Below are 12,190 nucleotides of genomic sequence, written 5' to 3' on the forward strand. Positions count from 1 at the left end.
TTCTTATTCTTAGAAAAATAAAAAATAATAAATAAATAATAATAATAATAATAATAATAATAAACAAATAAACAAACTCTTCACAGAATCATATTCTAATTTCGTTATATCAAATGTACCCACCAATAGCTTTGCATGTATATATAATATTACAGCGTAGTTTAGGTTGCGTTTGTATGGGAATTTGAATTTTGGACTATGATATAAATACATGTTAATTTGATATTTTATATATAAAATTAATTTTTATTTTAATATAATAAATAAAAAATAAATATTTAATTTGATATTTTAAAAAATAAAAAATAAATGCAGAGTCAAAATCTTTACAAATTTCACACACCCCATTCGGATTTGGATTTGAATTTGGATTCGGATTCGGATTCGGATCCGGATTCTCACCTGATTGACGCCACGCCACGTCACCCCCTCCCCCTTTCCGCAATTTCTCTTCCCCCTTTTTCTCCGTCTACGTTCATCATTTCTCAGTCCGCTGCTGGTCTGGTATTCATCCTGGATTGGATTGGATTGGATTGCCCTGCCCCCAAATATGATGAGCTCTGAGATCGATCCCCAAGGAAGCAACGCGGATGAGCTTGAGCATCTGTTTGCGGAGGCCTCCCAGGCCGTCGATGCGCTCTACACCACCCGGGACACATACTTCCCCACAAACCCCGACGACAAAACCTCCAGGCTCCTTGCACAATCCAATCTTTCCCTCCAATTCCTCGATGAAATTCCTCCAGGTTTGACCCTCACTAATAACTCATCCCTCAGATGGACTGCATCCAACATTTTAAACCTAAATTACCTTCTCTTGGTGGTGGTGGTGGTGGTGGTGTAGCTAAAAGGAAGACGCCCGTGCAAAGAGCGACATACGAGTACTTGAAAGGGAAACTAATGGACGTGCTCCCTGAGTATAAGAAAGAAGCCGAGGATCATCTCTCCAAGGCTGTGAGTTGTAGTATCCAATATAAAATTTAAACTTGTTGCTGTCCTTTTACTTTCACGGGGGGCTGCTTGGATAGATGTTAATTTATTGTTGGTAGGCGCTAGACGACTTTCTTAATAGAAGTTGCATTTCTTTCGCTGGATACTACTTCTACTTTTTTGATTGATGTTCACTGTTCTATAAGCTTCATGTCTCTGGACCTTCTTTTCTTGGTGATATTGAAACGGTAAGGGTACACGTGAGGTCCCTGGCCCTCATCGAATAGTTAAAACACTTTTTTTAGGTAAGCTTGCCGATAGCACGCCACTCCTCACTTGCGAGTGCAAAGGCCTAAATGGAATTACTTTCCGCTGCCAGCGTCCTTTTATTCATGGCTGACTGTCATGGATAGACTGAAGATACTGATAGTTATAAATCAAGATAACCATAGTTTGATCTGCAGACGAATCTTAATTACTCTCAGAGGATCTAATTGTCAGCGGTGGTCTTAACATTGTTTGCAAAATCAACTGGAGCGCCTCTGCTAGAAGGATTTCTTTCCTTCCTAATAATTTCTTTTGTTTTGGTGACTAATAGCTTTTTTTGTTATAGGTAAAACTAAATCCCTCTCTGACAGATGCCTGGTTAAGCTTGGGCAACTGCATTTGGAAGAAAGGTGACCTAGCTTCAGCAAAGAATTGCTTTACACTGGGCTTAACCAAGGTTATTTCTTTTATCCAGTAATAACAAAAATTCTTGCCATTGATCATGCTGTGCAATTGTAAATTTTTCTTGTGATTGCTGCTTCATGTATATTTTCAGGGCCCCAACAAAGAAATTCTCTGTCAATTATCTATGCTTGAAAGACGAATGGCTCAAGGCAAGCTTTCTAAGATTTTGAAGTGCCTTTGTACCAGGGTTTTTCTTTACCAGTAACTGATTGCAATATATTCATTTGTTTGCCTTGTATAACCTTCTAGGTGCTGAAGACCCAGCAAAAATTGTTGAGGACAGCATACAGCATGCAAAAGAAGCCATCACTCTAGATGTTAAGGATGGAAATTCTTGGTGTAAGTGTTATTGAAGGTCATATTCTCAGCCTTAGCCATTTTTATACATTAGAATTGATGCTCATATCATATCAGAGTTCTATTTGATTCATTCTGGCGCGAAAAAGTTTTCAGAAGTTTTATGGCAGTCTTTTTGTTACATTGAAGTTTACCACCCCCTTGGTTGTTGGATTTTCTCCCATTTTCAGATAACCTAGGGAATGCCTGTCTCACGTCTTTTTTTGTCACTGGGGCTTGGGATCATGGAAAACTTCAGCAATCTTTGAAAGCATACCAACATGCTGTGAGTATTATTTTAAGCTGACTGGCTGTATAAATCTTCTGCTACAGCTTCATTACGAGTTTTGTTTATACTCTGTTTTTTGTTCAACTTGTCAGGAAAAAGATGAGAGAATGAAGTCAAATCCTGATCTATATTACAACAGTGCTATTGTAAGTCACTCTGTTCTGTTTGATTTCCATTTGCGCGAGTTTTTGGATGGACACACTATACCATTCTTTTGTTTAGAGACATGTTTGTGTTTATGTCTAGCTCACTTTACTTCTTTTTCTGCCTCCATAATGGCAGATATATCATATTTATTTGCACTGTTAGCTTGCTGTGTTCTATAATAGATTCTTGGTGGTTTATGCATGTTATGTTTTCTTTGCACTCTATTCTGATACATTTATCACTGTTCTGGAGTTTTGACTTTTCATTGGAATTTATGAATATAGGTAAATAAATATCTAGAAAACTATGAGAGGGCCCTAAGTGGATTTGAAGCTGCTGCACTGAGGGATCCTGGTCTCCATGCCTTGGAGGAAGTTCATAAGATTGTTCATCTTCTTGACAAAATAGATAACTTGCTCCGAGTAAGTTGCTGTGTCAGTAATAAGATAAATACGTGCGTGTTCTTTTTAACATGTTTGCTTGTAAACTAAATTAAGATCTGCATGACAATATATCATTGTTTATCTATAAGGTTTGGTAATATGAACACTCAATGTGTTCTAAAAAGTATTATTGTATAGAGAAACTAATATTACCATACAAATCACTTCTGAAACTTTGTTTAATTTATATTTTATCATCCATGATTTATTTTATCACTTCTATATTTTTCCATGGAGATTATTATATTGTTGCATGTAAACACTGAAACTTCATAGATCATTTTTACTGCTTTTTATATTTAAATTTTTTAATGATTTTTCCTACTGTTGTTGCAGATCTTTATTGTTTAACAAGTCCGGACGAATTTTTTCTTCCATTCCATGATACATCTAAATAGAATGTTTCGCTGTTGCAGGGTCAAACCAAGTTAAAACAACTAGCTTCCTTGGCACCTTCACTTGCTAGTGTCAGCTGTAAGCAACTTGAATACTGCAGTACCTTGATTTTGGTTGATATAGTTTGAAGCCTAGTGTATAATTGAAACATCTGCCTTTCACCCCAGTGAATGCTTCATACAGAAGAGAGACCATAGATTGCCTTTTGGAAGGTCTAAATAAATCAGTTGCTATTGTAGGAAGGGTTATATTCTTTGTCAAGCATGAGAATGAAGCCCCGTTGTAAGTTTTTTTTTCCCCCTCTTACTGATGACGTCCTCTGCTTACATGCCATGCCTATGTGACTTTTATTGCGGCTCACTCAGTTGATTAAGCTTCTGTTATTCATAGCTGTTGGAGGTACTTAGCTCTCTAATTGAGTCAACTTACGACATTTTTGCAGTTACTATTTGCTGTGTGATTCAAGTCTGACATGCTATGTCCTGTCCATGTATGGAATACACAAGGAAGCAGTAAGTTGATGCTTTAATCCTTTGAACTTCTCCTTTGTTTAGTTTTAATTGTGAATGAACAAACCCCCTTTATTCAGTGTATTCTAGAGGGGCAATTTGATGTCCTGTTTTCTGTTATCAGATATCATTCAGAAAAACTTGATTACTGTTTTATGCGACTACTGACTAGGTATCATTCAGAAAAAAAAAACAGCAGTAGTTTTATCCAGTCTTGTACAGCCTACTGCTTCACTCGCAGAAATTAAAAGTATCTCTGATTGTTTTTTTCCCCTTAGCTCTTTATTTATGTATCTCCTATAAGCTAGGTTAAGAATAAAAACCTAAAGGGTTTCAGCTTGATCAATTGCCCTGGCTGTATCCCCTTTCCCTAAGAAATTATCTATTGGAAAATGCAAAGAAAATGACAGAAACCTAGGAGGAAGTTTACATCTTGTTCTGTGTTACCTAGGTTTGACATCTCGCTGTCAAAAAGGTTATCATGCAATGTAATGGAATATGGTGCTGAGAACCACATGTTATAGAATATTGATGTAAATTTTTGTCAGTTAAACTTAGTGATGAGCAGAGTGACTTACCAGTTGTATGAATCTTAATTAGATTAAAGAACGAGACCATGTTACACTTTTGGAACCGTCTTACCGCAATGTTGATTGTTCTTGGAAAGGAAAGGTATGCCTTAAGTTTCATTTCCTAAGTATAAGTTTGTTACCCATGGTTGATGTGAAATATATATCTTACAAAGACTCAGATTCCCGCGGAAAGGATAATAACTGTTTGGTACCTTGTTTTGGCTCTTTTTTCAGTTTTATAAGTTTAGATCAGTGCGTGTGGATTTCTTGGAGCAAGTGCTTGTGAATGGAAGAACATTGCCAGCCCAGTATTCTATTGAGACATCAATCTATGCCCAAAACAAGACATGAGAGCAGTCTTTATTCTTATTTGGAGTTACTGAACAGCAATATAATTTGTAGTGTCATGGCTGCTGTGGAAGAAATATAATTAGCTCTCTCTCTCTCTCTCTCGCTCTCTCTCTCTCTCTCTCTCTCTCTCTCCTTGTGTGTGGTATAGGAGATGGATTTGTTTGAATCTATACTGTGGTGCTGTAGCCTGTAGAATGTAGATAGATTTGAGCGGTGGGGGTGTGTATAAAAGTCCGTTATATTTTATGTGAATAACAGTGCTACTGGGTATACTCCAATGGTGTTGACGTACAAACAAACAAACAATATATATATTCTGGAGTTCTGTGGCATGCATTCGAGATAATATTCTATCTAAACCCTGATGCATTTATGTGTTGTGTTGTGCTGTGTGTCAATCGTAATCAGACCTGTCCGTCTTGAGTAAACAACCTTTTCCTTGCCTCAGCTGCCTGCGGGACAACCACCATAACCATTACGAATATATGGTATGCATGTGTTGTGCAGTTATGGGTAAGTAGTAAGTATGCTGAATCGAAAAGAAAAGAGAAGAAGAAAAACGGAATAAAGGAGGAGGAGGCTGACTTGCTTCTCCCAGTTTGTGCGGCTGGTTATTGTTAGCAGCAGAACAGACTGCAGTGTGGCACCGGATAGCACCCCGATCCACAGACCTCTCCCTCTTAGATTCAACCAGAAGCCCAACGCAGCTGCGATTGGGATCCCGAATAGATAGAACGCTGCAAGGTTGATGCACGCCCCGATGTGCTGCCACCCGCAGCCCCTCGCAACCCCTGACGCGAAACATTTCATTTCATTTCAGTACTGCCATTGCATTGCATAGACTTAGAGACACAGACATTTCATTTCATTTCAGTACTACCAGAAAGTGCCCCTTGGATGCTGTCCATGACAACGGATACGCAAACCAGAGGAGCCATTGCTGCCACGTACTCCACCACTTCCTTCTCATTGCTGAAAATGTACCCAAAAACATTTCTGCCCGCAAATACACCGCTGCTTACAAGTAGTGCATCAACTGCTACAAGAAGCATTAGAGCAACTACAGATATCTGGGCGCCTTGTGCATTTCCAGCTCCCAGCTTGTTCGAAATTCTAGTGCTGAATTTGAATGTGCGTGAGCAACAATATCATCCGTCTATAAGCACATCACGTCGCATCACATCACATGCAATCCCAAGATACGGAATTGAACTTTTAATTCTACCTTGCTGAAGCCGCCAATCCATATGGTATCGAATAAAGCGTCGCTAGGGTGGTCAGGCTGCCAAAAAACAAAATAACACATTCTCATAATAAATATATGTTCAGTATGCTTTTTTTAGCAGCTCCAGCACCCAAGTAGATCGTGACAGAACTTACCACACAGACAGCACTGATGTTTCAAGCTGTGGATTTGGAAGCAGTCCTGCCAACAAGATAAGCAGCTCGAATGACCACCACTCCAAACTACATACAGTACAGTCAACCAAATTTTTATATGACAGCAGATTTAAATTAACTAGAAAACTCATCTGGTGAAGGAAAAGGTCACGACGTGATTACCAGATCATCCCGGCAGAAGGAATTGCAAGGCAGAAAAATTCTTTCATCCCATCAACTACCCTCATTGATAATGAAGAACGGGTTCTTGCACACTTGGAAGAGTACTTCATGTATAAACTCAAGATGATCACATTTAACCAAATTGAGAGACCCATCGCAACTGCACCTCCAAGATTCCTCAATTCAGACTTCAAAACCAATGCCCAACACACCGCGACATGGGAGCAGAGAGTTATGCAGGAGCTTATGAGCATTGGAACAATCAGGCTTTGCATCTGATAGTACCGGATTAAAGGTTGCAGAGTTGCATAGCCAAAGAGGGCGGGGACAAGCCATGTAAGAAATCGTCCAGCTTCCACAGAAATTTGAGGATCTTGACCAATAAACTTGAGCAAGTTGCCCATGTAGACCCACAAGATGGACACAGGAATACAAACAATGTTAAGAGACAGGATAGCAGTGTAAGTTTGAGTTCCAAGTTTTTCATACTCTTGGGCACCAAAAGCTTGCCCACTTAGAGTCTCTAGTCCACTGGCCATACCTAACTGTTTCATCGAAACACAATCAAGTAAGCTGTCAGGAAATTGGAACACGCTTAGCAAGGATATGGGATGATACTGCTTTGATTCTCAACAAACAAGTAATCTTTCTAATGATTTTTTTTGTGGGGGGTGCACATTGAATGCTTACTGATCGATTTCATTTGGGCGGGGGGCAGATATTCCCATATTTCAGTTCAAGTGGCAGCCTTTGTGTGAGAGGAGATCTTTAGAGGCACAATTTACTTGGTTAATGGCTAGAAAAGTTTGCATATAATTATATAAAATCACTTGCTTATAAATATATCAGTGAAGCAGTGTTCAGTATAATTAGGAAGATTAACAAGAGATTCATAGCTATCTGTGTGAAGGCATCAGTTAAAATGAATATTGTTAAATTACATGTTAGTTAATTTGTTAGTATTGGATTCATTCGAAGATGAGGGATGTTGTATTGAGATATCTTCGGGAAGAGCCACATGAGGTGCGCACAACAAAATGAAGGTGGAAAATGAGGCAAATGCGGAATAGTAAATGAGGCAATGGCTTAGTTATGCCTATGGCTAGATGTAAGGGATTTTACTATAATTGTTCTCTCTACTTCCCAAAAATCCAGGAAAGTCGCATCTTTTATGACCATGACTAAGGAAAGAATTCTTCACTGCATTTTAATCTGGAAAAAGTTAAATAAAAAAAATACTGTGGTGTCTTTTAAATTTAATTTGAAAATTATAAATTTCAAATTAAGAATTTAATTCAATAAGCTCCTGCACATATTTCAATTTAAATTTGGCAACTACATTGAAAGTTGTATCTCTTCAATACACAGAATGTTCCAAAATTCAAATTTATTTGAATTTGGCAACTACATTGAAGAGTTGTATCACTTCAATTCAAATATAAAAGTTGGACATTTTCAATGAAAAGATGGTACAGTTTGGGTTCAAAATTCAAGTTGCATCTTTTCGGAAGAAACACTTCATAATAAAAAAAATACACAGAAACAGATACAAAATGCTATACATACAAACACTCAAAGAGTATTTATTTTCTTCAGAAATCCGAAAGACATCATCTTCATACACAAATATTTTCTCAACCTTCTATGTATTTATTTTTCGCTTAAATTTCGAGTATTTTTGTTTTATTCTCGTATGAATTTTGTGAAATCTAAAAAATTAATAGGATCGAAATATCGTATAAGAAAAGCAACTTAAATGATCAAATCAGTATATCCAAGATCATTTGTAGCTTGCAAAATCCACCTATTTCCCAATTCTCCAAAAATCTCCAACAAATGTTCCAAGAGTCTTATACTATTTTCAAATGATCATGGATGGCGATGTTAACTATCATACAAGATTGTTGGAAAATAGCAAGAAAATAGAAATTTGTATTGTATAAACGATTTTAGATATACTTTGAGACACGTAAGGTTTCTTCTCTTATACAATATTTCAAGCATATTAACACCTCGAGTTTCATTAAACCCGTACAAGGATAATATTTGTGTATGAAGATAATGTTTTCCAGAATTATGGAGAAAAATATTATCTCATATTGTTGCCGTATTTAACACAAAATCTTTGATCTTGAAAATATGCAACTTTATCTTTAAAGAGAGACAATCTTTCAATATATAGTTGCCAAATTCATATTCAAATTAATTTGAATTTCAAAGGATTTTATGTAGACATTTGTTTAATTTAAATCCTAATTTGAAAATTATAATTTTCAAATAAAAATTATGAGGCATCAAAGTGCTTTGAAAAATACGTAGGGTTTACTTGTTTTTTGTTTTGGTTCGATATATTCTTTTATGTGAAGTATAACAATTGTGTTAGTAATATAAAAAAATAATATTTTATGTTAAATATTGAAATTTTGTGAAATGATAAAATATATATTATATATATTGAAAATTACGTCTGGTAAAAAATGGTTGGGCAAACAAACCCATAAATTTCTCATACTATCATATTATGGTAAAACCCTTCCCCTAATCATGACCATCAATAAGAAAGTGTGATATTGTCGAAATTTTTAGTAAGTGGAAGAAAATTTACAATAAAACCCAGCAACTGACGCTATCAAGCCAAGGGGACATTGCTCGATTTAAGAGGCTCACAGGATTGGATAATTTCCTTCTAGACAGGGGCAGTGCAACTGCAATGTAATATGACAATAGGGTGATCATTTGTTTTTATGTCGATAGCCTGTTAGTATTTGGAACAGATAATGCTCGTGTGGAGAAAACTACAAGGTTTCTAGTACTTGTATGGAAATTCATGGTATAATGAATGAAGTACATAACTCCTAGGGACATTGTACATAGGAGAAAATTCATAGGGTTGGTATACATTATTAACTAGCATGACTCTATAGGATGTATATATATGGGATGTAATCTAGTTCCAATCAGATTGTAAGCAGTAGACATATCAGTGTTATTATTATAGTTTTTATCCTCCAAGTTCTCTTTGAAGGACATGAGGTGGTGGATGTAATTATTGGAATTAAAATCAAGAAAATCTAGAAGGATTGTACTTACACAACTACACTATCTCGAGCATATTCTCAAGAAGTTTAATATGAAGAATTGGATGCTTGATGTACACCATGACAACCACAAGATAATATATAGCATATGAGATCGGAAAATTAAGTAGGTTCACTAGTAAAGCAAGTACTCATCACTAGCATGCAGTTAAAAGGGTATTTTAGTAAAGCCGGCCGAAGACTCTGGTTTATCATATGCAGGATTTCCTTTGGCATTGAAAGGATATATTCAGAATAAACCATGTTGAAGATGCTTCTTCAACTGCAATTTGGGTGTTTGTCTTAGGGGAATCATTGCTGGGCTTCTAAGAAACAAACATATATATCTAGTTCAACGATGGAATCTGAACTTATCGCATTAGTTGTGGCTGGTAAGGAAGCGTAATTGCTTTGTAACTTAGTTTATGAGATTCCATCGGGGCCAAAATCAATACTTCTATTTTGGTTTACTGTCACAATGTGGCTACTATATCTAAAGCTTATAGAGAAATTATAACATGAAATCTTGCATGTGGTTGTGTGAGAACTTAACCTAAATGGAGTGATTACCGTAGACTATATTCAGTCACAGTGTAATTTGACGGATAATTTAATTAAAGGATTGACTAGAGACTTAATGCTCAAGTCGTTAAATGGGATGGGATTAAAATTCATCTAAATCCACTTCAAGGAAAATACCAAATTTCCTCATAGTACAACATTGAGAGCTGAACTAAATGTAGAGACCTTACGTGAGGTAAGCTTTTAGACATGCAAAAAAGTTAGGTTAGATTTTACTTCTTAATAATTCATTTGAAAAATCGAGATGCAAGAACAAGACTAAAGAAATTACCTATATGAACATAAAATTCTGCCATTTTAAGAAACACTCCAGACTTGGCTTTCGACATGCTTATGAACATATTGAGACATGGGACTTCTAAGTGTCCGGTATAAATTGTTGAAAGAACTAGGCTTTTGTGTATATTATCTTCATGTGTCTAGTATGAGTTGATAGGTTTATAATGTGTAACGTAGTTATTTCCGCTGATGCATTTGCTGCTTGTTTATATTGAATAGTAATGGATAAATGGGAATGGGAGAGTATAGTTAATTATTTTGTTGTTATTTTATTCATTTGAAGATTAGGGATATTGTAGTGAACAATTTTGGAGAAGGATCATGTGGAATGCATGCTCGAAGATGACAGAAGCGACAAGTATCGTGCACAATTAGTTAGTTAACAAAGTATATGATAAGCAGAAGCAGAAGCGGAACATTGAGTGCAGATGGTAAAAGCGATGAGGTGAGGTGAGAGATGGACGTACGAGGAGGCTGAAACCAGTGACCCCAGCAAGAGAGAAGGCTACGGAGGTACTGGAAAGGGGGAGCTCGCCTAAATGACCTACCATCATCAATGATATAACTTGCAGCAAATAGAAGGATAAAGTAACAGCCACCATAGGACCTGTCAAGTAACCCAGCCTCTTCATCTCTTCCCATAACTCCCCGGTCCCGCACTTGAGGTTGAGGTTGAGGTTGAGGAGTCTCCTCCTCTCCGCCCTGCTGCTTTCATCCAACAGCAAACCCTCCTCCTCCTCCTCCATTTGCGCTCTTCTCTCTCTCTCTCTCTCTCTCTCTCTCACCGGTCTCCGAGATGAAGACCAGACCAAGGCAAGCAAATTATGACTGTGACACTGCGGGACGGGGAAGCTTCTTAATTGATAGCAGGGGCCGAAGGCAGGCAAACAGGCTTATCTAAACCCTCTAATGTGTGTGTGTATATATATATTAGCAGAAAACATTCCCACCCAATCCCATCAGCATGTCATGTGGTATACTTGTCTGTCCCTACCAGCCTTGGTTGAGTTTAATTTAGAGTTAGTTGGCCCAAGAAGATACCACTGATGGATTCAATCTCTCTAATTAATCAAAACAACATCCCAGGCAAGATCCAACCAAAGAAACATCATATTAAAGAATTAAAATTTGATCAACTTTGTTATTTAGATGGTGAATGCTAATTACATTACACTGCACACTCTGTCTTGTTCTGTTCTTCTCTTGGATTGAGGAGGCTGGAGTGGAGAGAGATCACTTCTGCAATCTCTTCTCTTGTGGCCTGCCTGCCTGGTGAACTAGACATGATTTTGGAGAGACGACTACAGTAGCCTAGCGCGAAGCGTGTCTTCTGCTTGTATTTATACACTTATTAAAATAATTTAGATTGTGTTTTTTAGTGGATTTTTACCACAAGTTTTTACGATACAGAATTTTTTTTCTCCAAAAATATCATATCATAATTACTTTTTTTTATATTATACTATAAATTTATTTTATATTCAAAATATCACATCAATCTCTATTTATGTCACAATTGTTCAAATTCAACTTTTTACTATTCAAAAATTTAAATTCAAAACTCCAAACCCACAGACAAAGACACCCTTAGTATTCATTTTCTAAATAACTAAAATATATACTAATTTCAATGCCCGAAAGTATAACAAATAAAAATTAAATATTAATTTGACGTGTTTGAAATAAATTTTTTTAATAAATAGTAAAAATTTAAAAAGAATTGATACAAAAATTAAGTTGAGAGTCTTACTTTGTAAGCTAGCTATTTGTGTTAATACACATATTCATACATGCATATACATTGATACTCAAGTGGTAATAATTATGCTATGTGAGGACCTATTTGTAACGAGTTAGATGGTTCCTCCTTGAACACCTTTCCGTTAAGCTAGCCATTATGTTTATGAAAAATTCGCAAATACAATCTCGCACACGACTCAATTCTAATCTAGAAAGTAAGAACACTCGGCAAAGTAAAGTGTAT

At 36.5% G+C, this 12,190-nt stretch overlaps 2 protein-coding genes across 2 annotated transcripts; one reads left to right on the forward strand and one right to left on the reverse strand.

The window, feature by feature from the left end:
* The first annotated feature begins 454 nt into the window (after nucleotides 1–454).
* Nucleotides 455–5,037, forward strand: LOC127245423 (uncharacterized). The gene is made up of 13 exons (XM_051266292.1): nucleotides 455–746; nucleotides 845–954; nucleotides 1,544–1,654; nucleotides 1,754–1,811; nucleotides 1,912–2,001; nucleotides 2,190–2,284; nucleotides 2,380–2,433; nucleotides 2,719–2,856; nucleotides 3,294–3,351; nucleotides 3,441–3,555; nucleotides 3,716–3,785; nucleotides 4,383–4,454; nucleotides 4,589–5,037. Exons 1-13 carry the CDS (start codon nucleotides 551–553, stop codon nucleotides 4,703–4,705), a joined length of 1,284 nt encoding a protein of 427 aa, XP_051122249.1. The 5' UTR covers nucleotides 455–550; the 3' UTR covers nucleotides 4,706–5,037.
* LOC127245422 (protein DETOXIFICATION 12-like) lies at nucleotides 4,995–11,481 on the reverse strand. Its single transcript, XM_051266291.1, has 7 exons — nucleotides 10,674–11,481; nucleotides 6,269–6,813; nucleotides 6,086–6,172; nucleotides 5,931–5,987; nucleotides 5,586–5,824; nucleotides 5,291–5,496; nucleotides 4,995–5,157 (listed from the first exon to the last, which is right to left on the reverse strand). The coding sequence occupies exons 1-7, from the start codon at nucleotides 10,950–10,952 to the stop codon at nucleotides 5,110–5,112; spliced, it is 1,461 nt and encodes a 486-aa protein (XP_051122248.1). The 5' UTR covers nucleotides 10,953–11,481; the 3' UTR covers nucleotides 4,995–5,109.
* Between the last annotated feature and the right edge of the window lie 709 nt (nucleotides 11,482–12,190).

This window comes from Andrographis paniculata, unplaced genomic scaffold (assembly GCF_009805555.1).
Source record: "Andrographis paniculata isolate CXL003 unplaced genomic scaffold, ASM980555v1 Contig22END, whole genome shotgun sequence".
In the NCBI taxonomy this organism is placed as follows: Eukaryota; Viridiplantae; Streptophyta; class Magnoliopsida; order Lamiales; family Acanthaceae; genus Andrographis; species Andrographis paniculata.

Excerpts from the sequence above, each read along its gene's own strand:
- LOC127245423 (XM_051266292.1), top strand. The coding sequence starts at position 551 with ATGATGAGCTCTGAGATCGATCCCCAAGGAAGCAACGCGGATGAGCTT. Across the intron at positions 2,434-2,718 it reads TATATTACAACAGTGCTATT|GTAAATAAATATCTAGAAAA; the intron begins GTAAGTCACTCT and ends TTATGAATATAG. Across the intron at positions 3,556-3,715 it reads CATGAGAATGAAGCCCCGTT|TTACTATTTGCTGTGTGATT; the intron begins GTAAGTTTTTTT and ends ACATTTTTGCAG.
- LOC127245422 (XM_051266291.1), bottom strand. The coding sequence starts at position 10,952 with ATGGAGGAGGAGGAGGAGGGTTTGCTGTTGGATGAAAGCAGCAGGGCG. Across the intron at positions 5,988-6,085 it reads ACATCAGTGCTGTCTGTGTG|CCTGACCACCCTAGCGACGC; the intron begins GTAAGTTCTGTC and ends GTTTTTTGGCAG. Across the intron at positions 5,825-5,930 it reads GGATTGGCGGCTTCAGCAAG|CACTAGAATTTCGAACAAGC; the intron begins GTAGAATTAAAA and ends ATTCAAATTCAG.